Source organism: Aythya marila (genome assembly GCF_965140915.1).
Source record: "Aythya marila genome assembly, chromosome: 9".
NCBI lineage: Eukaryota > Metazoa > Chordata > Aves > Anseriformes > Anatidae > Aythya > Aythya marila.
The window spans coordinates 8,227,874-8,253,799 of NC_139050.1; the positions used below are offsets into that span (position 1 = coordinate 8,227,874).

General features: G+C 38.5%; 1 protein-coding gene across 2 annotated transcripts in view; it reads left to right on the forward strand.

The window, feature by feature from the left end:
* Nucleotides 1-17,936, forward strand: part of CAB39 (calcium binding protein 39) — a 40,872-nt gene extending 22,936 nt beyond the window's left edge. Inside the window, exons 3-9 of one of the 2 annotated variants that reach the window (XM_082767428.1) lie at nucleotides 3,764-3,928; nucleotides 7,856-7,974; nucleotides 10,793-10,961; nucleotides 11,755-11,814; nucleotides 12,432-12,497; nucleotides 13,370-13,513; nucleotides 15,298-17,935. In XM_082767428.1, coding sequence (XP_082623554.1) covers nucleotides 3,764-3,928; nucleotides 7,856-7,974; nucleotides 10,793-10,961; nucleotides 11,755-11,814; nucleotides 12,432-12,497; nucleotides 13,370-13,513; nucleotides 15,298-15,486 — 912 coding nt within the window. In that variant the 3' untranslated portion in view covers nucleotides 15,487-17,935. Of the gene's footprint in view, nucleotides 1-3,763; nucleotides 3,929-7,855; nucleotides 7,975-10,792; nucleotides 10,962-11,754; nucleotides 11,815-12,431; nucleotides 12,498-13,369; nucleotides 13,514-15,297 lie in introns of both variants that reach the window. The other variant, XM_082767429.1, reaches the window with a different exon arrangement.
* The last annotated feature ends 7,990 nt before the right edge of the window (nucleotides 17,937-25,926 follow it).

The window sequence follows — 25,926 nt, forward strand, 5'->3', positions numbered from 1 at the left end:
TTGTTATGCACATGTATGCAATTAATTCATAGTTGAGAGGAAGCTAAAGGTTAAGTGCTCTGCCCTGCCTACTGCGTGGGGCTGTTACCCAGAGGATAAAGTTGGGGACAAAGGTTTTTGTTTGCTTTTTTTTTTTTTTTTTTTTTTTTTTTAGAAGGCTTCTCTTCTAATTGAACTTAGCTCTTTAATGTTATCTTCATGACAGATGTCTGCTGAAATCTGGTGCAATCATTTTTAAACCTATTGCCTTTAAATTAGTGGCATTGATGTAGATAATCATATTTTACAGCAACTTTACATTTTTGTAGGAGTTTTAAAATCCAATCAATTTCAGTAGAACTATTAAAATTGTGTTAGTTGCCTATGGTAAATATAGCTATAGACTAGACAAAATGGTAAATACAGGCTGAAAACTATAGATGGTTTCAATTTTTTATGAATGTTTTCATTAATGGTGCAATTTATGCAATTGCATTGTTGGCATGGACGGCTCCTAGCCGCAGGTCTAGAGCCTGCTGTGCTCTCCTGCTCTCTAAGTAAAGGCAATTGTTATTTGATAAAACTCGAGCACTAAAGATGTACAAATCTAAGTGAAGTATTTGGTATTTTGTGAGTATCTGTGAAATACCCTAAAGAATAGAATAAACCATACTGATTTGTAGATATAAAGACATGCAACAGATTCTGCTGTGACAATCACGTATGTGACTTCATGATGTCTTGTTTTGATATAATACCTTTCTATCACAGGAAAAAAAAAAAAAAAGAATTTAGTAATCTTTTTGCTTTCCTTACTTGAAGCTTTACTTTTCGAGTTTGACTTATCCTCAGACATTATTGATTATCTGGCACTATTGAATTTTAAATGTGACTTGTCACAGAACTTCTTTCGAAAACTGAAAAATTGTTCTTTCTCAGTATCGAGAATCTATATAATACACATGCATCCTGTATATATAAAATATACTCTGCTTGTATATTAAAAATATAATATATGCCGTGTCTGATTAGATCTCTGTATCTTAGGAAATCTTACAAGTAACACTAGTTAGCCTTTCCTTTTCTGTCTTGAATTTTTACCGTTTTTTACTCTTGACTTGATATTTAATGTAGCATTATATTTTCAGGTGTAGCTATCTAAATTCCATTCTGCATCTTAAATGGTAAAAATAGCTCTGCATGTTGTGTATCTGTAATACATTAGAGAGCTCATGGAATAGAGGAGAATAGAGAGAGATTCTAGAAAAAGCTTGTAAGAGTTTTTCTAGTCCTTTTGATGTTGAGTTTTAGAGTAGAAGAGGAGAGAATATAGAAATATCATCTATGGATACATTATGCACCGAAAGACACGGGTTATTAATAAAATACTTTCAGAAAAACTCGTATTTCCATATTTGTGTGTATCCAAAAATTATAGTTTGGCCTAAGATGAGATGATACAAGCGAGTCTGCTTCACGTTTTCATGATGAAAATGATGAGATATTGGCACAGGTTGCCCGGAGTGGTCATGGAGTGACCAGCCATGGAGCTGAATATGAGCCCGACCAACTTCATAGGACTTCGGCGTTGGTCGTGCCTCAAGCAGGAGGTTGGACAGTGGCGGCCTCCTGAGGTGCCTTCCAACCCAAGCTGTTCCGTAATTTTGTGTCTCTTACCATTAATTACCACTAAAGCAGCGTGTCATTGCAAGATCAAGTGAAGCACCTGCAGGTGGTCTTGGCAGTTATGACGACAATGAGAAAACAAATTCAAGTCCTGGTGTCTCTTCTTGCAGCTACTGAGTTGTATGCTCATGTTAGGGCAGAAAGCTTCTTTTGGAAAAGCATTCACTGTGTATTTTTTCCTGTTGGTTTGTCAGTATTTCAGTTGCTAACAGTGTCTCGGAGTGATGCTGAAGGAGAACTTTTACATATGATCATTAAAGTTTGGGGAGGGTGCTCTGTTTTCTGGATTCTCGGTATGAAAAATTCTTCAGTGGCATTCTTACCTGCAGGTGTGTCCTCCATGTTGCCACTGTCTTGCTTAAAATAGATAACTCCTCAAACCTCAGCATTCCTTCCTCCTTCATCTTGCTTTCTAAATTAGTGTGCAGGGACAAACTACAGAAGAATCCTTTAACATTTCTTCCTCTTTTATTGGTGTGCTTCAAGAACATCTCTCTGTAGCTCCAGATTTGACAGGCATTCCTGTTCTTTTCTTAGTAAAAGTGTATTTCTTCTGAATTTTAAAGAAAGAGAGCAGTTGTATGCCATAATACCATTGTAATACGGTGAGCTGGCTTTCTCATTTTACATCTTTAGAAGATGTCTAAGCAGTTGCGTTGAACACCTGCTTCTTGCTGTCTTACTGACAGTGTGCAGAAAATCCCTTGGAATTTTATTAAAGGAAGAGACAACTGGGAATGGGAACCGGAATTAGTGAGAAAATGGAGGCAGTGGGGAGTGGAAAGTTGTGGAGGAGCTAAAACTGATATGGAGTCTCCGTAAAGGTCATAGAATCCATACTTGCATACCTAGCAAAGCTGGAATGGCTTCGTCTTTAATAGTGCATGGGTCATGCAGTTCTTAAACCTCTCTAGATATAGTCCACAAATGGAATCTTTCTGCATATCCCTTGTAAGACAGGCAATATCCAGAAAGGTGTCATTCTTGCTCTTTATTAATTTTCCATGTGCTACCAAATAAATACTGTACATACCTTGTGGGCAGGTTCATCTAATGACTAAAAATCAGTGCACTTAAAAACTGTTCATACTTTTTAAGCACGTGAAAAACTAATGTAATATAGCTAAACCAGATATTGAGGGTGATCATTTTCAGTGTTTTATCCCCAAGCTATGAAAACACACAATTAAAGTAGTTCTTCTCTCTCCCCTCCAAGATAACTGTGCTTTAAGATTTAGAAATGGGTGTTGAGAAGTGTTCTTGTTGATTTTGTTTATTTTACTTATGAGAATTCTGCTTCCACTTCTAAACATTGCTCTAGGCCTACACAGCAACTTAGGAATTCCTCGCACTGGCTTTCCAGAATGAGTAGTCAGACCTGACTGTAAGGCCTTCTGTAAGATTGACTTCAGAGAGGAAGCGTTTTACATTTCTGTTGTCCCCTCTATTGATGTTTTCTTTTGAAGGACCCACTTTTTGTAGCTCTGACATTTTTTTATTTATTTTTTTTTTCATTTTTATTTTTTGTACTGAGATAACCCGGAGCTTAGGTGAGGTTCTCTTCAAGGTTTTCCTTTGGAAAGGAAAAAAAACATCCGTAGTGACTGCAATGGGAGTCTGCTATTTGCCAGAAAACAAAGTGCAAAATCTGTAGGAGTACATTTGGTCTGTCTGGGCACTTCACTAGACAGGCACATATCTCTGTCATGTTTTCCAGTGTGATCCTGTGATCTTTGTTTTACTGTATGGAAATTTTGTCTGGTTCTTTTCATACCGTCACTATTCTTTAGGGGATTTTTGAATGGGAAGTTCAGAGGCACTAAAAAAGAAGATATTTTACTTTTGACAACTTGTCAACTAAATTGCTTGTGTCTTGCCTCTGCTCCTTCTCTTTTTTTTTTTTTTTTTTTTTTTTTAATAACATGTAACAGTCTTGTTTGCAGAAAGATCATCTATTGTTTTCTTAACAGGCTGTCATTTCCTGATTTTTTTTCCTCCTTAATGGAAGTTTGCAGTTGATAAGAATAATAGTGTGTGCCGTTACAAAGAAAAATGACATTGTCTGTGCTCTAACTATTTTTTTTCCCCTTTTCTTTAGGCCACTGAGGAGGTTTCAAAAAACCTTGTTGCCATGAAAGAAATCTTGTATGGCACAAATGAAAAGGAACCACAGACAGAAGCTGTGGCACAGCTTGCTCAGGAGCTGTACAACAGTGGTCTCCTTAGTACCCTCGTAGCTGACTTGCAGCTAATTGATTTTGAGGTAAGAAGAGAAGTTTAATGTTTCATGTATTGTATATTTTAAAATAAATACATCTGAATTGCTATCTCTTTAACTGGTTAGAACATCTTTCGATCTACAGCTTCTATTTTCTGGCTGGGGCCAAATCATTAGAAAAAGAACTCAGTATTCCAAACTATCTAGAAAATTAAGCAAATACTGAATACAAGATCACTGAATTTAGGCACCTAAGCTGCAGAAAATTGAAGTAGATAAACCTCTAATCCTTATGATACAGTTCTGTTAAAATTATAGAATAATCCTTAATTGTTATGTAGAGAAAAGGATTAATCTCTTAGTACTAATATTACAGTGAACACAAGCGATAGTACTATAAGCCACCTCAGTATTCTCATCTTATTAAATAAAATGACTTTCAAATTAAATAAATAAATAAAAATATAAATATAATAAAAAAAATATTAAATAACTCATAACGTTTAAGAAGAATTTAAAGTATGTATGGTAAAGCTGTTCCTCTTACTAAGTCTTCAGTGTTTCTCTCTCTTTAGAAATGATGTAACCTTTTCTGTTTCCCTCTTTTTCTGTTTATATGTTTATAAGCAGAATATATTATATATAACGTATGTTATATATTCTACTTATATATATATATATATATATATATATATAAACAAATAGAAGATTTTATTGACTACTTCAAAATAGCAATGCTTACTTTTATTCAAATATATCTCTATTCAAACCTCGGCCGTATGTCACCACATCACACAGAATAATCTAGCTTCCCACTGCCATGGTGAAAAATCACCCTATTTAGTTCTAAGAAATCGCAGTACAATTGGATTTTCCTGTTTTCCCTGAGGTCCCACAAGAAGCGTGTGGTTGTGTAGGAAAGGAGCCAAAACCCATGTATCTCACCCCACAGCCTTGACCATAAAGGCCATACCACTTAAGGTTGCTTAAGGATGGTATTGTTCATAACCAAGTTGTTCATGATGGGAACAGACTTTGCAAAAGTCCTATTGTAGTATGATGTTCCAAAAATAATAGCTTTCCTCCCTGTTCTTTCTTCTCTTGCCCCCCACTCCTTGCATAAGTCCCTCTGATATGTGTTTAATTGTAACATGGTGGTATTTATTTTCCTACCCACACAAATGTTTACACCAAACATAAAGCATTCAGATTATTAAATAAGCATGGAGACCTGGGAAAGTTGAGAGTGAATGCTGAAATATGATGGCCTTTAATTGGCGAAGAAAGGAAATGATGAAACGTCATCTGGATTTTGCTGACCTCTAGATTCTTATCAGTTTGGTGTTTACTCGGCTCGGTTATTAGAGAAGGAAACCTTCATTATCTTCTGGTAATGGAGAATGATAACAATTTGTACAGGCTTGGTCTCATTAAAGAGAACTATTCATTTTATTCTAAAGGGACTGGAAAGGACTGCAAGTAGTTTCCTGCTTTTAGATTTTCTGCTGTTTTGTAACACAGGGATATAACCATTCCCCCTTGAGAGAGAAAAAGTCATTCACCTTGGTTTCCAGGCAGGACCATGTCTGCTTTTTAAGGATGGGATCTGGCAGGCTGTCCAGCTATTGTTTTACCTAGAATTAATGTCAACACACCTGTGCTCCAAACTTGCACTAGATTCAGATTTTGGCTATTATGTCCCAGATCTCTATGATTTGGGGCTTACTACATTTGAAATGATTTTTCTGTCACTGAGAGAGGTACAAACTTGATTTCCTGTTGGTTTTTAAACTTGAATGTTGAGTTCAGCATTTATTCTTTCTGGCGCCTCCCCTAAAGCTTGAGGCCATTCAGCAATGAAGTAAATGTCACCTTTTTTTGTCAAGAACTTTGCTCTTCTTCAAGAAGATTTCTGTGGTGGATGCTGAGGTTACAGACAGGGACTGTCTACCCAGACACTTCAACTTTCGCAACAAACTTAATGTTTTAATCTTGTGCATAGGAAACTGCCTATCTGAAACTTGCTGGGTGGAAAGACCTGGTAAAAATTATATCTGTAGCTAACAAAACCATCTATTTACCAGTGTTAGTAACTCCGCTCTTATCTTCCTGCTGACTTACATGTTTGTAAGAGAGATGGCATCCCTTCTGGAACTGTATTTTCTGTTCTTGCTCTTCTTTAAATGAAGGGAAAAACAAAAACAAAAACCACACTAAAAAAAAAAAAAAAGAACACACACACACAAAAAAAAAAAAACAAAAAACAAAAAACAGAAAAGCCTTTTGCGTGAGGGGGCCTGGATCCTGCTGGGAAGACAATGCTAGCACAGTTTCACTCTCACCTCTCGTGGTCGTGACTATTGGCACAAGGTTCGGTGCCTGTTTGCTCTTGTTAGCCCATGAGGTCACTTTGCAGTGCTTTCAACAATAACTTGACTTGGTATTACTGCGTGCCACTAGCAGTTCACTTCTGTGGAGAATAAGAAAATGTTGTTCTGGCTGGGGAATCCAAAGCAAAATGTGAGATCTAGAGCAAAATTGGCAATGTTAGTGAATGAGAGTCGATGACTATATTATGTGGAGTTGGAGTAAAGCAGTTTCTGGAAACACTGCTCTACTCATTTCAGAACAAAGAGTTCTGGTGTTGCTTTAGGCTGGCGTTCAGTGAAATTGTAATAGAGAAAACAAGCATTTACAAACAAACTCTTATGTCCTGAAAACAACAGTGCCTCAAACCGTCCATGGTAATTCACAAACATGCCATTTGTAAAACTACAATCCTCCTACATTTTTACAAACATTCAATTTTTTTTTTTCTTATGCAATCTTCTTTATGGTGATTGGAAAAATGAAGGAGTTATGAAAAATTGCTGCTGTTTTTTAAATACTTGCTAATTAAATGCAGTCTGAATTTTACTCCAAATCTTGCAAATGTTACCCTGGAAATTTATAGTACCAGGTAGAGTTCATCAAGAAAAATGATCTACGTGTGGTCTGCGTTTAACATTCAGGAAGCCTTCACGTGGAACTGCTTAAAAGGCCTTTCTTAGCAAACCCAATCTTAGTACAAGTTTGCCTGGTGGTTTTTGACTTACATCTGATAACACATAGTCGTGAAGTTGTATTTATGGCAGTCTGAAATGGAAAGCTAATTGCAGAACTTTGGCTTTTAAATGATGCACGTGAATGATGGTGAGAAGTGCTTATATTTATAACCAGCTTTTAGTCCATACCAATTTGGCATCTTTAGCTGTGGTCTGAAATGTCATAGAATAAATAAATAAGAGGTGTATATCTATTCAGAAGAGAACGTTCCCAGCCACTTTCATGCTGCCTGGTTTTTTCATTGTGCATTTTTCTGTGTATAGTCTGTGCTGAATTCAAGCATCTTGTTCTTTTTTATACTACTTTGTCTGTTGAAAAATGTGAGACTTGCATTTTAGGTCAGTGGGTGAGTTCTCTTTGTAGTTTTATTTATTTTACTTCCTTAAGTTCCAACTTTAAGTTGAATGTTAACACTGCAGTCAGAAGTGCTCTACAGACAACTAATGGTGGAATTAAACGTCCCTAGAGAAAGGGAGAGGATAATGGAGTATTGAAGAAACACACTTTCATGCAGAAGCACAGTTGAAAACTGGTACGTTATTGGCAAAAACACAAGAATAAAGCAAGTCCAGGAGACTGAAGCTTCACAGAGGTGTCAGATAAAATACAAACTGGCTTTATTTCTTAACATAAATAACCTGTGATCTGTCTGAAACATCTGGCTGATACTGTTTAGAATGTTTTGGCGTATTTGAAATGGGTATAAAGAAACAGACTATGGATGTGATCTGATTAAGATCAGAGTACGGAGGCTGACTGAACTCAGAACTCACTGTGGTATGAATGTATGATATTATGGTAATGTTTAATTCTTACTTGAACGGTGAACTTGAATATTATGTGTTTAACTACTTATGTTTTTGACAGGGCAAAAAAGATGTTGCTCAAATTTTCAACAACATCCTCAGAAGGCAAATTGGTACAAGAACTCCCACAGTTGAATACATCTGCACTCAACAGAATATATTGTTCATGCTGTTAAAAGGGTATGTATGCTGTGAGGCATAAATACACTTTTTAATGAAGTAAGAAGTTTGTAAATTCAAATTCATGGAGAAGTGCTGAGTTTTGGAACACTTTTTCTTCTTTTGCAGTATAATTGTTTTCCCCCACCCCACTTTCCTAAGGGCCTGTAAATCCCCTAAGTAAAAGAATATTTGAGTAATAAACACCAGAAATAAACTTTTGCATGAAATACAACTGAAAATTGAGAACTGATTGTAACCTAAAATATTATTACTAGGGTACTGCAGACATTTTCCGTTTGGTATACTGTTTGATCCAATCGAAATTATTTCCTTCTGAACTTACTCATTTATTGAGTAGTAAAGGCTGCTTTTTTTTTTTTTTTTTTCCCTTTAACCACTGTCCTTTCCAGTTTGCTGTCATACCCCATGGTCTTAGTTTGTCTTAGACATTTTATTCATAGTGATTCATATTCCTGTAGTCACATAAATGCACCAGCTCAAACTCAGCCTAACAGAATGACTCAGAGCACATGCATGTTAGCCTCCTCTTTCTTCCTCCGTTCTTGTATTAGGGTTGGAGCTGTGTGATCTTTAAAGTCCCTTCCAACCTAAGCCATTCTATGATTATTTCTGGTTCTTGGTGTTGGAGAATCATGTCATACCGAACACATGGTTGCACGTGTAGAGCTGTGGATCTCAAACATGAAAGTAGAATATGTTGTTAGCATTTTCTTGTGAAAATAAGATTTAAAAAAAAATGAGAATGTGCTACATGTAAGAAGAATTGTTCATGTTTCTATTACTAGGAAAGTTCTGAAAGTTGCAACTCCAATATGTAATTCTAGGATAGAAAAGTTCATCAATATTAATAAGCTATTCTTGAAGTTGTAGCCATTTCAAGTATTAATTATATAATTTATATTAAAGCTTCTGGGTAAGCTTACTTCAGTAAGCTTCCATGGACCACAGTTGGTTAGTACTCAATCCACTTACTGGGTTGGCTAGAAGATGAAGCAAAGGGACGTACTTTTCAGTGAGATATTTGCCTATGTTACGTTGAGATATGAGATAATCAAATATGTTTTTAACATCTGAACAGGAAGTGTTACTTTGTTCTTCCTTCCTCCTCCTCCTAGTTCATAGCAGTAAATAGAGATGCTCACTGAGTTCAGAGCGAAACCTGCCAAATACATGGTGTATTGGGCTAGTTTATTTTCACGTTGTAAGATGTACAGTCTGCCAGAGGTGCTTTGATTTCCTTTTTCCTGTGTTGCAGCCATGATTCCGAGAAGGAAGATTTAAATATTACAAGGGCAAAACGATTATTAATTGTGGCATAATATGAAAGAGGATATTGATTCAGTACTTCTGAAAACAGTTTACAAAAAGACGAATTTGAGATGCAGAGCGATGGAACTACTTTCTCAGCATGCTCTTCGTAATGTGTGACTGAATGAGGATTGCAACACAGTTGTCCTAATTCTTGGTCTGTGTTGTCACTCTTCAGAGAGCATTATTCTGACAGGGATCGTTGAAAGATATTCATAAGTCAGGATGTTTGAAATGGGCATTTAATTAGCTTTAATGACTTAAGTGTTACATCTGGAATCTGACTGAGTCAATTTATGCTAATTTAAACTATGTGGTAAATTACAAAAAGTCCAGTAGATTCCAAGTCTTCGTGACAAGTTAAATACAGAGTATTGCAGCACTTAATGTGAAAATTTATTCATAAGCAAATGTTTTTGTATGATAATTTAGTAAGTGCTTAGTACACACAATGATGCTTTGCTCTGGAGTTAAGCTGGTGAATTTAAATTGGCTTCAGATGCATTAGGTCCAAGACCTTTTTAGATGGAAGGTGTGTAAGGGACTTTGCTTCAGAAGCAAGTAGGAAACAACAGACACAACTTGTCTGTGGATTGGGATAGCCTGTGTTGCAACATGCTGAGATTAGTTTTGGGGTCAGAAAGACATACCCTTTTTCATCCTGTTTCCTACTATTAGTGTGCTTGGGAACTCAAGGAGGTAGTAGAAAGTACAGAGGTGGATTTCTGTCAAATATGTCTTAGAGACACTGTTGTGAGATTTTAGCAGCTGCTGTTGGCATATGCTAAAATCAACCGAGAGAACACACCAATATTTGAGCAGGAAAGCCTGCCAAGAAAGTGTAGCGACAATTTCTAAATGAAGCTGTCCCTGACGGCTTCATCACTTTCATCAAATCAGTGGTGGTCATGTTCCAGAAGGTCTCTGGTAGGAAGTTGCAGATACTGTACTTGAGGCAATAAAGACTCGAGCACAGAGAGTGTAATCCTTAAAATTAGAGGATGCTGCTGCCAACATGTCAAGCTGGAAGCCCGTGATGTATAGAGCAGACGGTGATGCTGAAAATGGTTTAATGAAAGAGTGGCCATGAATTAATGTCCAGTGTTATTAACCATTTAGCTTCAAAACTCATATTAAGAGTAGTTTTATGTAAATTATTGTCAGCTGTAAGCAAATAGCTTTCAAGACAAATCACTTATTGCTTTTCCAGATGTCTGCAATTGTACCAATATGTAAAAAGAAAACTGATTTTGAGCACAAAGAAAATAGTTTTATTTAATCTTGTTTCTCACTTTATGAATGAATATTGGCAATGATTTGGCAGTAAATTGGCAGTGATTTCAGTGATATTTCAGACAAGTATTAGAAGGTGAAATTTAATACAGAAGTGAGTACCTCATTCTTTGAATTCTTGTTTATATAATAGAACAGAAAACTGTAATTAGTGCAGAATTGCAATGGTAACTTCTGAAAGTATAAAGAATCTGTGGCTTTTGTTTTTAAACAGGTACGAATCTCCAGAAATTGCTCTAAATTGTGGGATAATGCTTAGAGAATGCATCAGACATGAACCACTTGCTAAAATAATCTTGTGGTCAGAACAATTCTATGATTTCTTCAGATATGTGGAAATGTCAACATTTGACATTGCTTCAGATGCATTTGCCACATTCAAGGTAAATTACGCCCCATATTTAAGTTATTTCTATAGTTTTCCACTGTGTGAACCCAGATGTTGTGTGTTATACTCTTAAGCAAAAAGGTTTAAAGAGAGGAGAAAAATATTAGTGAAAATGGGTAAGCTGAACATTGTTCTTCCTTATTTCTCACAATGCAAGATGTTTAAACATGCATATTCTTTTCCCAATAACAATTCTAGAAAGCAAGATTTAAACTACCATGTTAATACACGTACACTTTCATGCCAGGGAATTTTAAATCTGTCTCTCCAGCTATTCAAGTGATTGAATTCATTTTCATTGCATTATGTTTGTTTATTGAGTACATTTGATACTACTTCTGGAGGTATTTTTTGTTGTCCTAACCAAAAAAACCCAACCCACAAAACAAACAAACAAACAAAAAACAAAAACAAAAACAAAAAACAGTTACAGGACTACAAACATAATAGTTATCAGTGTTAAGTAGTGGTCTCAACCTCAACTGTGTATAGTTCTGTGCAGAGAACCCTTGATCTGTAACTGCCATTCTTCAATGATAGTTCCACAGAACTGCGTGAATTAACAGGTAGCAGACTTTTCCTAATTGATCTGAAGGTCCTTTGCAATTCCTATGTACAAGTAACTACTTCCGTATCTTAAGTTTCTTCTTTGTTTAAAAATATAGCAACGTTGTCTGTTGGATGCCTTATGTACGCTCCCAGTTTATTCAGAATGTGAATGTACCATATGTACCATATAATGTATCATACAAGTTTTTATGGAAAATACTGTTTTTACTCTTTTACAGGATTTGCTTACAAGACACAAGTTGCTAAGTGCAGAATTTTTGGAACAACATTATGATAGGGTGAGCAAATTTCATTATTCAGAATTTTCTAGTACTGCATATCTTTGAATAAAACAGTATTTTCTCACCTTGTTTAGATTCCTTTTTGGAAATTTATATACAATATTAAGCCAAATGAACCTAAAGTAATTTCTTTCAAAGCAGTACAATTAACATTAAGATCTTACAGTTGAATGTAAAAAGTGTAAAAGCAGTAGGCTAAGGCAAAAATCTAATTCTGTGAAAATGTGTTTTTTCCACTAGAGGGAACTCTTTCCTAGTCTTTATCGTGTGTCTGTGTTAATGCACATCAGGCCAAGAATACAAGATATCTGGGGGCTTCTGAAATTAATGAATAGTGTTCAGTGACAAGAACTACTATAGTTCAAAAAATAACAAGAAATGCTTTCAGTACATTGCAGTCTAGAGATTAAAGCCTACTAAAAGTGTAAATACATATATTTTTAAAGCATATACAAATTTTAAGCAGCACTGACTTACAGGAAACTATTGAGATTTCAGATTTTGTTTACATTTTTGTTCATGGATTTCCATCTCAATTTTTTAATAATAATTTGGAAGAAGAGCACTTGTGTCTCTTGGAAAGGTTTTAACCATTCTCTTTATTCTGTGTTCAGTTCTTCAGTGAATACGAGAAGTTACTGCATTCAGAAAATTACGTGACAAAGAGACAGTCACTTAAGGTAAAGCATTTTTTTCTTCTTAGATGCAAAATTAGAGAATGTCTTCAATTTCAAGGTGGGTTGACTAATTTAAATTACTTAAGTTACTGCCTCGGATAATATGTGTCTTTTTACCTATGTTTTAATTCTTGGGATCACTTAATTTCTTTTAGTCCAGTCCTGCCATTATTTGGCATCCAGTGCACACCAAGTCATTTCCCTCCCTATGCAGAAATGGCTATCTGCAAGAGTTGGTTTATTTATCATTTAATTTCCTTCAACAAATATCAACATATTATTTAATAAAGAGACTCATGTAATGTGACTATAGCAATTCAAGTTAATCAGAAATATTGAACATACTTACAAATGTAAGTTAACTTGTAGCAAGGGTGGTACTCATGAGGAATCTTACTACTCCTGCGACAATGCTCCCCACAGCAAGAGGTTCTGTGTAATTTTGAGAGCGTAGGAGGTAGGGGAAATAAGTGTATAAAATCCACTGAAGTTTCTGCTTTTTTTTTTTTGTTGTTTTTGCATCCCTTCTGGACCAAGTAGGTAGCAAAAGAAGTGCAGATACTTCTCATTTGAAATACTAACTCCCTTTCCTTACCAAATTCTTGCAGATGATGTATAAGTTTTGTGTAAATAGAAAAAACAATGAAGTTGTGAGGGGAAAAAAAAGAGTGAAAAAGTCTTTTTACTTTCAATCCCAGTTCATAACAAAAGGGGAATAAAAGGATACGTTTCAGTTGCATGTTGAAAAAAAGGACGTTAGGATGTTTTAGTGTGACTTTTTCTACTTTTACAGACTGATGTCAATTATCCAGCATGTTTAAAAGCAGTTATAAGTTGTCTCTCATCACTTATCTCACCTTGTTTTCCACTTCTAGCTTCTTGGTGAATTATTACTGGATAGACACAACTTCACAATTATGACGAAATACATCAGTAAACCTGAAAATCTCAAACTAATGATGAACCTTCTACGAGACAAGAGTCGTAACATTCAGTTTGAGGCCTTTCATGTGTTTAAGGTAAATTTAAAAACAAACACATGCACAAAAAAAAAAACAAAACACCAAAACAAAACCAAACAGGAATTGTTAAGTTGAGTAAACTACTGAGTCTAAATGAAGCTTATCTGAATGTCTGCTAAGTGGTTAAATCAGCAAGAACTACTGTTTGCTATTATGATCCATCTTTACGAATTATCGTTGTATCCAGTGATGAGTGACATTCGTCGGGGGGACCAGTGCTTTAATGTCTTTGTCAGTGGCATGGACTAAGTGCACCCGCAGCAAATTTGCTGATGACATCAAACTGGGTGGTGGGGCTGACACGCTGGAGGGAAGGGATGCCACCCAGAGGGACCTGGGCAGGCCTGAGGCCTGTGCGAACCTCATGGGGGTCAACAAGGCCCTGGGTCAGGGCAACCCCAAGCACCAACACATGCTGGGCAGAGAATGGGCGGAGAGCAGCCCTGGGAGAAGGCCCTGGGGGTGCTGGTGGATGAGAAGCTCGACACGAGCCAGCAACGTGTGCTTGTGGCCCAGAAAGCCACCCGTACCCTGGGCTGCACCACCAGCAGCGCAGCCAGCAGGGTGGGGAGGGGAATTGCCCCCTGCTCTGCTCTTGTGGGGCCCCACCTGCGGGGCTGTGTTCAGCTCTGGAGCCCCCAGCATAACGAGGACATGGACCCGTTGGAGCGGGCCCAGAGGAGGCCACAAGGATGATCAGAGGGCTGGGGCACCTCTCCTATGAGCCAGGCTGAGGGAGTTGGGGTTGTTGAGCCTGGAGGAGAGAAGGCTCCAGGGAGATTTTACAGCGGCCTTCCAGTGCCTAAAGGGGGCTGCAGGAGAGCTGTGGAGGGACTCTGTCAGGGAGTGCAGTGGTGTAGGACAAGAGGGAATGGTGTTAAACTGAAATAGGCTAGGTTTAGATTAGATGTTGGGAGGAAATTCTTCACTCAGAGGGCGGTGAGGCCCTGGCCCAGGCTGCCCAGAGCAGCTGTGGCTGCCCCATCCCTGGCAGTGCCCAAGGCCAGGCTGGATGGGGCTGGGGGCAGCCTGGACTGGTGGGAGAGGGCCCTGTCCAGGGCAGGGGGGTTGGAGCCAGGGACTCTTTGAGGTCCCTTCCAACCCAAATCATTCTATGATTCTATGGTCTTTAAAAAATTGATTGGAAAGCACTTAAGAACTTTCATATGATTGGTCAGGGTGATCTCTTGGAAAATTTTGAAATTAAGAAAGATGGAGTACAGTAGGACAAGGAGGAATCCATGATTTTATGTGAAAGCATGAAGCATATTGGAGTTCAGAAGTGTTTTCATCATGCTGCATGATGCTATGAAGGATAGCAGTGTTTTAACCAAGCCAGCAACATTTCAAAGCCTAAATGTAGTCTGCATATTAAAACAGATACATTTTGACTTTGCAGCAGACAAGCAAATAACTAAGAGCTTGGAGTTACAGCTTGAGGTATAAAAGTTTTCAGTGAACTTTAATATACCCGTCTGATATCGTATACAATAGAGGATGATGTATTTGCTACAGAATTTAACTGTGTGGTTTTTCAGTGGATTCTGCAGAGGGTATTGTGACTAATCAACTTGTACAAACTGGATTTACCTCAGTACTGTAATGTTTGATTTCTGTTCTAATTAAAATAAAAAATGGTGGGTAGTTTTATTTTAAAATTTTGATTTACTCCATTATGTTTTCTGTATACATTTTGGGATATTGAGTAGGTTTGTTGTTTTTTTTTTTTTAACTTAAACTCCTGTTTCCTATTACACTAAATGCCATTTGTTTTCTTGCAGGTGTTTGTAGCCAATCCTAACAAGACACAGCCTATATTAGACATCCTTCTAAAGAACCAGACCAAACTTATTGAGTTCCTCAGCAAGTTTCAGAATGACAGGACCGAGGATGAACAATTTAATGATGAGAAGACCTATTTAGTTAAACAGATCAGGGATTTGAAGAGACCAGCACAGCAAGAAGCTTAATCTCCAGTAAACCCCTATAATATTAAACCCAAGTTCAGCATTTGCTGTTAGATATTCAGCATCAGGCACTCTTATCGATTCATGAGGAACATTACTGCTAATCTGCTGTTCAGTGAACGGTTTTTGTTTTTCTTTTTTAGTCCAAGTTGAAAAACATAGCTGCTGCTTTCTTGCACAATGTGGACTTTCTTGATATTTGTGTCATTTCAGAATTCAAAGACACTGCTTGTTTTAGGAGTCCTGAAAAGAAAGATTCTAGGTTCATGAACGCAAACATATAGATACTAGTTTGGTTTAGGAAAGAAGGTATTAATGTAGTTAAGTAACAGGTTGCATGCTTGCAAATCTGAATAAATCTGTATGTTTGCACTTACCTTGTTTGAGATATGAGCACAATGTGACCTGTGCATTCCTGGCACCCTAGTATAAGATTATATGCCTTGATTTAAAAAAAAAAAAAAAAGTGCAGTGCTTTATTTGTAATCAAAGGGGAAATGTATCTAAGATGTGAGCTTATTGGGATAAACAGTTGTCTTGCAAATAAACTGATATTGAAACTTAGCAACTTTTAAAAGAGTGAAATCTCAAGGTTCATAAGGAAAATGTATATATGCCTTTCACTGCTTTATAGATTTTTTGACATGATTTGATTTTTCTGAGAATTGACTTGTAAACTTGGAAATATGTTCTAAGGGTTTTTGTTAATTTTACTTTTAAAGGTATTTCAGACAGTAGACCTAGCAGTGACATTTTGCATTTCATTTCAACAGTGCTTGCTGGTTTCTTTTGTATATAACTCCTAGGCTGCTCATTTCTTTAAAATATGATTTAATTTGTACAGCAGAGGAATGTTATTGTATTAGTCTGTAACTATTACCTAATATTGAGTTTTGCAAAATGAATGCTCATATGTAATTGAATACTTCAGATCACATGGAAATGCTGATTTAACGATCTTAAGTACTGCAGCATTAAAAGAAAAAAACACAACAAATTCTTTGTATTCACTTATCTAATGGGGTGCCATCAATTAGAGTAGGCTGAAATAGAGAACTGGAACCCTCGATACTAGATTCTTACTGGATACTATTGGCCTTATTCAATTAAACTAGTGTTGTGCTCACCCGCTCTGCAAATGGCAAAGATTATGCTAAATTAATATTGATTCCTCTTACTTCTGGGGAGCCTGCAGTGTATCATTTCTTTCTTACAGTAGGTAACTCAGTACGGTAGTTATGAAAGTGAATGATTTAATCCCCTCTGACTTCAATAAACATAATTACATAGATATCCTAGGGTAACAAAAGACTTAATTTTGTTGATTTTGTTTTTTAATGCTGCAAACTATCAGTATTTATAAAAACAAAAAAACAACTTTGATTTTGCACCATGTTTTTGTTACTGTGACCATACAAAAGGAATCTACTAAATATAGCTAAACAATGTTATTAAAGTTGTATTTATCCATCATATAGTAACGTTAAGATCACAACCAACCAAACATATGGATTGGAGTCTGAAAGTTCAAATTCTGCATGGCTGAATCTGATTGAGAATGCTATAGAAAATGTTTGTTGCTTCCTGTCCTTTTCCTAATTAAAATATTTTGCAGTCAGCAAAATGAAACTCCTAAGTGACATTTAAGCTGATTTGAAAGCCTTCACAAGGGAAGTCAGCTCCAGAAAACGAAGTGTTTTCACTCAGTAGTTTAAAATTTCTCTTAACATTAGAATTGGCCTTTGCAAATTCCTTAATGCGTCCTTTGCAAACAGACTCATTTTGCCTACTGGAAAGCAAATAGCTTGCTCTTCGTGGAGATCACTTACAGAGGCAGGCAAAATTGGCCATGAGATGATGATATAGTTCAGTACCAACAGTCTCTGTTTTTTTTTGGTTTATCACAGCTGAGTGGAAGAAAACATCATTTGCCAAGTTACTCACCATAACATATAAGGCTTCCTCTCTAGAAAAATGTAGAAGTGCTAAAAGATTTGTGTCTGTAAAGGAGTGAGAACATTTGGACTGGGTTATAGGTTACTCTATATTAGGTCTTGGAAATAATGGCTATGGTAACTTTTTTTAATATGTGAAAACATTTGAATGTTGGCTTTCGAAAAGAAGTTGTATTTAAATTAAAGCTCATTTGACGTGCTCTTCGTATTAAAACAAAACAAAACAAGCTATTGTTCTGGAAGTGGTTTCTTATCTGCTTGAAGGCTTAAGGATATTACTACAAGTTATTTAAATGTGAGCGGTTTTTGGTTTTGTGTGTGTTTCTTTCTTTTTTTTTTTTTTTTTTTTTTTTTTTTTTAAATAAGAGATGTATACAATTGTAATTCTACTTCCATGGTAGCATTTCATTTCCCCTGAGGAAAATGCATTTCTTATCCAAAAAAATCTGGCTGGCCCCATAATTTAAATTGAAATAAAATTTTGAAGAAAAACGTGTGTGCTTTTACTGTGTTTGTGAAGATCGTAAGTTTCTCGTGGATATGAATCTTTTTCCCTTTGTTGCCTTAGAAGGGTTCAGCTTTCTCGCTTTTGAATAGGAAATAATTCTAAGTCATGAACGACTCTGGGTTGAAAAAACATTTCTAAGGAACTAAGGTGAAGTGCTATATTAGAGTTACAATCAGTTTTAATTAATTGTAGGTAGCCTTTCTTGCTTATATGTACTATTATCTTCTGATTTTATTCCTCTTGGCATGACCAAGGGCAGGGAGAGGAGATGCTATGTCAAGCATCACATCCAGAGACAGGATTAGTGGAAGTGAATCCCTGATAATTTTAGCCCCTTGCCTTCTCTCCACATTTATAGAGCAAAAGTCTGTGGGACCGCTAACTCTTTCCATAGGAAATATTATGGTTTCTTTATCTCTGAAGCTGTCTGCCTCTGTTATTCACAGGTAACCCCCTAAGTAGCGATGTCAAGAGGATCACTGTGTTATATTGAAAAAAGCAACATTCAGGGGGGTTTGTTGTAGATTCTTCAGAGTTTTGTTTAGCAAAATTACTGAAAAACGTGGTTTCCTGCTGGGAACGTACTAATGCTGCAGACAAAAATACTGAGTCTATTACAGCCTGCACTAGCAGCTATGCTTCTTGGAGCCTTTATACATAGTTTTAGCATGTTTTTTTTTTCTTCTGAGACTAAGACCACATATTACAAGGGAAGGACTAATTTATACCTGTAGTCAACTTGTGCACTTTAATGAAAAGAGGTGCTCCAGTAGGTAATGAAAAATAGTGCTCAGGCTGGATACCTGAATGGGTGTTTGGCTGAAACAAATGAGGGAGAAAAGCATGGGAAAGCAAAGAGATACTGTATTGACCTGTAAAATTTATTTTCACAGCAGACCTGATCATAGGGATGTGAGCTGACATCTCAGAGCCAGAGTACCAGCTGCCCTTGGAGCACGTGGGACCAGGTCACACACAAAGCTGCGTGCAGTAAGTTTGCCTCTCTGGCCTGCCAAGTTGGTCCTAGGCCACAACTTCATCTGTTTTTCCTTTTGCTGCTATTCTTTCCCCAGCCTTTGCCCTCTCTCTATTCTGGACTTTTGCTAGCTACTCGGCTGAATAATTTTTCTGTCCCCTACATGTCTGCTTGTTTGAGTTGCTGCCATCTCAGTGGGTGCAGTGGCTTGATTTTCTGTTGTCCTTCTGATTGGTTCTCGTGACACCCTTCAAAGGTTTTAGCAATTGCAAAAGTTACTTGTTAAAATTGTTATAAGTTTCTTTTAGTTTTTCAGCGTATTGTAATTACAGTTGATTATTAGTCTTGTATGTGAGAAAAATTAACCCTATTACTTCACATGTAATCTCTTTAAATCAGCGTTGAGCTTATTCTGTGAGAGCTGTTGCCAGCATTGAAAGCTGTACTTACAAGCATACCTGATTGGATCCGATTGAAATTTGGAGGCAGGAATCAAAATGGGAATTAGGTTAGAAAGGAGAGGAGAGAGGGACAGCAGTATATTGCATTTTTTGAACGAAATTGGTTATTTTTGGAAGAGAGACCTGTTCTGCTTCCCATTTAAAGCTATCTGCTGATACAATGAAAAGAACACCCTGTGTTATACAGCCAACGTATAATTAGACTTTTGGCAAGTGTGTTTCATTCACAACAAAATACTGTCTAAAAAAGACAAGTTATTTATTTATTAATTTATTTTTAGAAGGCTCATACTGCAGATTCTGCAAAAATAAGGATTTTTATAAGGTAATAAGGTACTGCAAAAATAAGGATTTTTTTTTTCTTGCTCAGAAGTGCACTGCCCAGAACTGGTCTTTTGTCACTTAGCATAAATGGATTGCTTATGCTATAGACTTCCACCATCTACTGCAGGAGAATTTTCCAACTATGTAGGCTTGAGGCTGAGTGTGACTCAGTACACAGTATTTCATCTGCTGTGGGAAAGCATCACGCATCTGGATGTGATGCTAGCCTAACTGCCTTACATGCTGCTAATAATGTTAAAACTAAAGGATTGATCTAGAGGGCTTGTGCAGAAGGAGGGAAGATAAAAAAAAAAAAATATGCGCTAATGTGAAGGTACATTCTGGTTTTTTTTTGGAGTGGTATCTGGAAAAAATGAGAGACATATTTATGGTACTTTTATATCCATGTGAACAGCTTTGTATGTACCATTTCAGATAAATGCCCGTGAGTGGAGTTGCCTACTGTCTTGCCCAAAATTAAGTCAACAGTACTCCTTTTTCCATTTTTTCCACAGCAGGTGCCTGGTGCTAAGCTGTTGTGGAGGTTCCCCTTACAGTTTCTTGTGTATTCCTATTGTGGCAGTCTTTGGGAGTGCCTCATGTCCTACCACAATGAAATTCAGGGAGACATAAATGCAAGTTTTGACTGAAAACCTTCTACTCTTAAAACAAATGTTGAACAGGACTTAATACTGCTTAGTCTTATTTGGAGACTTAAAGGAGAGGACTAATCTTCCTTTAAATTTGGACAAGAAACAGAAAAGTAAGAGTTCATGACTGTAATTCAGGGCATCTAGGTAAGGAATGCAATACCTGGAAGTGCAGTGTTTACGTAGTTGAGGTGTAAATAAACCATGATTTTAGTCTCAGCTCTTTAACAGATTGTAAAGCTGAGTGGAATTAAAAGAAAGCCCATCACTAAGAGAAACTGGAATATGTTGCAGGCTTTTAGGCACCTAGAGAGGCTGAGAAATACACTCTGGAGAGAGCAAAAGTTGCAAAAGCTTCACGTGGATATAAAACTTGGTTTGCAGCAGCTGAATGCCCTGTTTTTTATTCATTTATTGTACATCTCTGGAATTACAGACTGCTGCGTTGTGCCAGCTAATGTCCAGACAATTACGCAAAAGCCACACTTAAGGATTTACAATAATACATTTTTACAAAAAAAAAAAAAAAAAAAGTTACAACATTTTTTAAAGAAGTAGGAGAAAAATCTCTCAAAGAAAAACAATTTATTGGCTGAGCTAGGTTTTTACAGTGTTTGTTCAGGCTGTAGAACAATCTGGAAACGCAGTGGGCTGAACTGCAATCACAAGTGTGCATCGCTGCATCTCCTTAGTGTTTGAGGGGCCCTCGTGATATGCAGAAATACTGATCAGCACTGAGTCTTGGTTGGACATCACATCAGAGCAGTGCTTTAGAAAAAGCATAGATAGAGCCATCATCAGTGTGACACAACAGTTAGAAACCTGCAGGGAAACATGGGATAAGTTTGTTACTTAGAAAAAGGATTTTGTGACTAGCTTGTAGATATGTATTGTGTATTTGTGTGTAAGTATGTATAAACTCAAGTTTATAATGCCCACCTTCTCTTGGTTATCCACTTGCTTTGAGCAGAACCTGCAGGTGGAAGGGGAGAGGAATGAATGTTGGTGAAGAGGAATTTACTAAAATACCAAGGAAAAGCACGTTTCCTTTTTCACAGCTACTTTTCAGTCTGACTGTGTTTCCCCCTTTATGTCTTTGGAACAATGGAATAAACTGAAAACTGGCATGGGGTAGTTTACATTTCTGTACAGAAACTCATAAAAGAGCATTATGCTCTGAGTGAGTTCATTTCTTTTAGTTGGATGTTTCTTCTGAGATGTTTTTTCTTTTAGTATAAATTAAATTTCCCTTGACTACACATTGCACTTTTGGTAATTAGTGATGTGTGACATCTGTGCACAGGTGTTTTTGTAGTTTGTAATCTGCTTTGGTACAAGATTTGAATGTGAAAAAGCAAAGTAGGCTGAATTCGTGAGAACGGTGAGTTACTGAGAGTTCTCAAAATACCAGTCCAAAAAAATGAAGTCCTTTCTTTTTTTTTAACCAATAAAGATTTGTAAAACCTAGGTATTGCTAGTAAGTGCATTGATATTGATGTTGACTGATTGCTCTTCAGAATGAACAGTAAAGCACAGTATAGTTTTGAAAAAATAAAAATAAATCTGTGGGATAGGTAACACCCAAGGTGAAATATTCCTGTGTAACTGTTGGGTTTAGCTGATTTCTCCAGCTCTGTGGGCTCTGCTGCCAGCTCCATCCTGCTCAGTAGAGCAGTGGCACTGCTGCCAGTACAGCTGCCCCTTGCTGTGGAGTCAGCTCTCTGCAGTCTCTTGGTTGAGCTTCATCCCACACGCTGCTTCTTCCACAGCAGGCACAACCCTCTAGGAGAATGGGAACATGGAGCAAGACAGGGCAATGATAAAAAGGTCAGAAAAGATCCAGTTTTGCAGCAGAGCTGCCAGCATTTTCCTGACACAGCAGTGTGAACAGCAGGTTTCTTCCCCATCTGACTCAGATAACTATGTTAATTGAACCATGTTAGCTGAACTGCTTCTGGTCTGGGGATATGGTAGTTTGTAAATCTTAATCTCTTCCAGTGCTTCCACTCCTTGCTTCTGAGTTTATATGTATTTCTATAAAGGATTATTTTTGGCAGCACTGTTTCCCATTAGTTAATCTCTCTCCTACGGAGTCTGATTCTTCACTTTAAAAATCCAAGTCCTTGTGACAAATCATTTGTTTCAACTGCTGCCCATCCCTTCTGATTTCTGCTGTTTGTCTTCTCAGTCCTCTTCCGAAGGGCTCTTTTGGATATTTTGGGAAATGTTCTCTGATTGCTGAGTCTCATAACAAGTGCAGTTATTTATGTCTAATCATTTTTCCCAGTTCTAAAGTTTATCACCCAATATCATTGCTGCAGGCACTGTGTGGTTTCCTGTGGGCACCTATCAGTTTATCACTGGAAAATAACAAATGGGCAAAGGGAGAACGGGTAATGACTGCAGCACGTATGGGGCTCACAGCACCGCATCAGGTACATGAGAATTTTGACAGTGATTTGGAGAAGGATGGGAGCAGCAGTAGCTTGGTTTCACCAGGGTGAGCTTCACTGATGGTTGAGGTGCAACAGCTTTGGCCTAAGGGCTGGCTGACGGGGTAATGTTAGGAAGCCAGGAGCTATCAATGCCTACACACAGCTAGGCAGGGCACTGAATAAATACCTGGCCGTTGCTGTCGGGTTGATAAAGCAGCTGGTGTTTCACCTCTGCTTTGGAAATGCTTCCTGTTTTTTTAAAGCCAGAGGTGGACGCATTGCTTTGTGTTTGGGTTTCTGGTGTCAGTGATGGGCTCTGTCAGTTAGAGAGCTTTTGCAATCTTTTCTCGTTTCTCTGCAGTAGGGAGGTGGCTGGTGCAGTCTCCTTCCTCCTGATCTAGGGCTAGCCAACAGGGTGTTGCTACAGGTGAACCTTGCTCTTCACATAGGTTGTATTCATATCATCCTGTGACTAGGCAACAGCCTGCACTGAATCTTCCAAACACTGCAGAGGAGATGAGATCTTAGATTTTCTGTTCTCTCAGTCCAATAGACTTAAAGAGACTGCTTTTGCTGCAGCCGTTTGATTTGCTGTGCCACGACCAGAAGTGACAGGTTTGAGGACTAATCTCTGCCCCCAGTGCCCAGGTTCAGACTGACCCTTGCAATTGACATGCACGGCAAGTATCTCAGCCAGACCCAGTTCCCCTCCACTGCTTTGTGTCTTATTCATTAGCATGCTCAGGATAAGAAAAGGCAATTAGAAATCAAAGACTGTTTAAATTGGTACACCAAAGGGACAAATGAGCTTGAAACATTGCCCAGACAACTGACTTTCATGGCCTGATCTGAAGGCTGTTCCGAGGGCTGGCCCGGAGCCTCCTCTGAAGAGCACCGGGTGGTGATGATACCTGTGGCACTGTTGCCTGTGAAACTGCTTTTTGTGCCAACGTTCTCCACACCTCTCCAACCTCACCCTCGGCCACGGTTTTGTGCAGTTTGAAGGCTGCTGGAAATAATGCTGTCAGAGGTAAGCTGCTGAAGTGATATCCGTCAGCCTTTGGCTGTTGAACCTCTGGAGCTGTGTGGTTTGCTTCTGAAAGGTCTGCGGTGTCTCCAGGTTTATTTTCACTGTACAGGGAGGCTTTGTTTTCTTTGTGTGTGGTGGGGAGAAAGTCCACAGATCAAGGGTCTAAAGGCCTTTGACTGCCAGGAGATGGTTTAAATTTTGATTGCCTTTATCTTACAGTGTGGCTTTTACCTGTAGGAGGCAGAAGATTAAGTGAGGAGGCATCTCTACCCAGATAGAGGACTGGTAATTCTGACCTGGTATTCTTCATACCTTGAAGAAAATTCTGTCAGTTTCTGTTGGTTTTTGCCTCGACAGGATTAGACGGCGTGGAAGCAGATCTGGGCCAGATACTGCTTGTTCATGGTCACATCGGTTTCAGGGCTTGAAATGTCTTGGTCTTGTCCAGGAAGCCTCTTGTGGCTGCGGTGGGCTATGTAGGTCAGCGGTATCCAGCTAGACATGCATGTGCTAGAGAAATGAAAGTCTGCCCTACAGCAGCAGTCAGAGGACTCTGAAATGTCCACCCTGGTCAGCAAGTTCAACAGACAGCAGTTGTCAGCAAAAGGCAGTGCAACAAACCTGCTGCCAGGAAGGTTGCAGCTGCTTTTATTTCTTGTGATCAGGGCCCCGATTTGGGGTGCTTTGATGGAGACAAAAATGGAAGTAATGAAACTTGGCTGATTTCAGCTTTTTTAAAGCTCCAAGAATTAGTCATCCTAGGCAAAAAGACATCAGTCAAATGTGACTCAGATCATCCTCTTCTCTCCCTGTGGGGAGTGTAAAAGAGTTGGGCTAACTTTGGTTTGTTGTCCAAGCAGGGCATCATTCCCACTTTACAGATGTCTTCGAGTCCTGTGGTGTTCCCTGAGCTTATGGCTGGGAACGTCTGTGAGCTGGTGGTGTTCCTCAGAGTGGGTTCCTTTCATTTGTAATGCAGAAGAGGACTAGCAAAATCCAAGCCTGGGAACATTCACAGCTGTAGGAGAAGTTTTTGCTGCAGGAGCAGAGGACTGGAGGCTTTCCAGTGGGTTTGTGTCCTACTCTTCTTGCCATGGCACGGGGAGCAGCACGGAGGTGGCCGCTGGCTCTGCCCATGGCCCAGTTCACTGCTGCTTCTGCATGGGGAGCCCGTGAGTGGATGCAGGCACCCAGTGAAGGAGAAGGAGAGAGCTCTGACTGTTCCTAGCATGGAAGTGGAGCTGCTGAGCAGCAGCCAGCAGGTATATTACCCCAGGGTGGGAGCAGAGGTGGGAGCTGAGACAGGGAGGGGTCGGCAGAAAGGAGACCGCTGTCCTGCAGGGGGGTGGGACTGAAGGGGATGGGAGGAGGATGAGGACACTCAGCAGGGAGGAAGGGACGTGGAGGTGGGAATGCTACCTCAGAAGGCATCTGGGGATGACTAGGAAGTGCCTGCCCCCCTGCTGCTAGAAAGCTTGGGGCTGGGCCATGAGAAACCTGTCATCCCAGCCCTGGCCTGGTCTGGGGCTGGGCTCTCTGGGCTGTCTCTGTCTGAAAGTACCCAGAGTTGATGTGATTCCTCTCGGACACTGAGCAGTTTGGTTAGCCTAAGTCAATTCAACAAGAAGCACTGTGTGTCAGTCCTCTGTATAAACCAACCTTTTTTTTTTTTTTTTTTTTAATGACTTCTTTGGCAGAAAAAAAAAAAGTCCTAATGGAAAATTGCCTCTTTCCCCAAAACAGAATTCTCTTTCAGCTCTTCCCTATGGAAAATTCCCAGCCAGCTCCAATCCTAAAGCATGATGCCAGAAAATATCTAGCAGGCTTTAGTAGAGAGTGACTTTAGGGTATAATGTACCATTTAATCCTAACTAGGGCACCATAGCTACATGAGTTTGAGAACAGGAGCCAGCACTCAGCATCCCTAACTCAACATGCATTAGGCAATCCATCAAAAACATACACGTGGAACGGGGAAAACAGTTACAATCATTTTTCAGTTTTGAAAGCTTAGTTCTACCCTGAGAAAGAAACTGGCAAAATGTTGTCAGATGTGCCATTTCTGCTTCCTCTTACTGAATTCCAAATGTGATGTGTTTGCTTT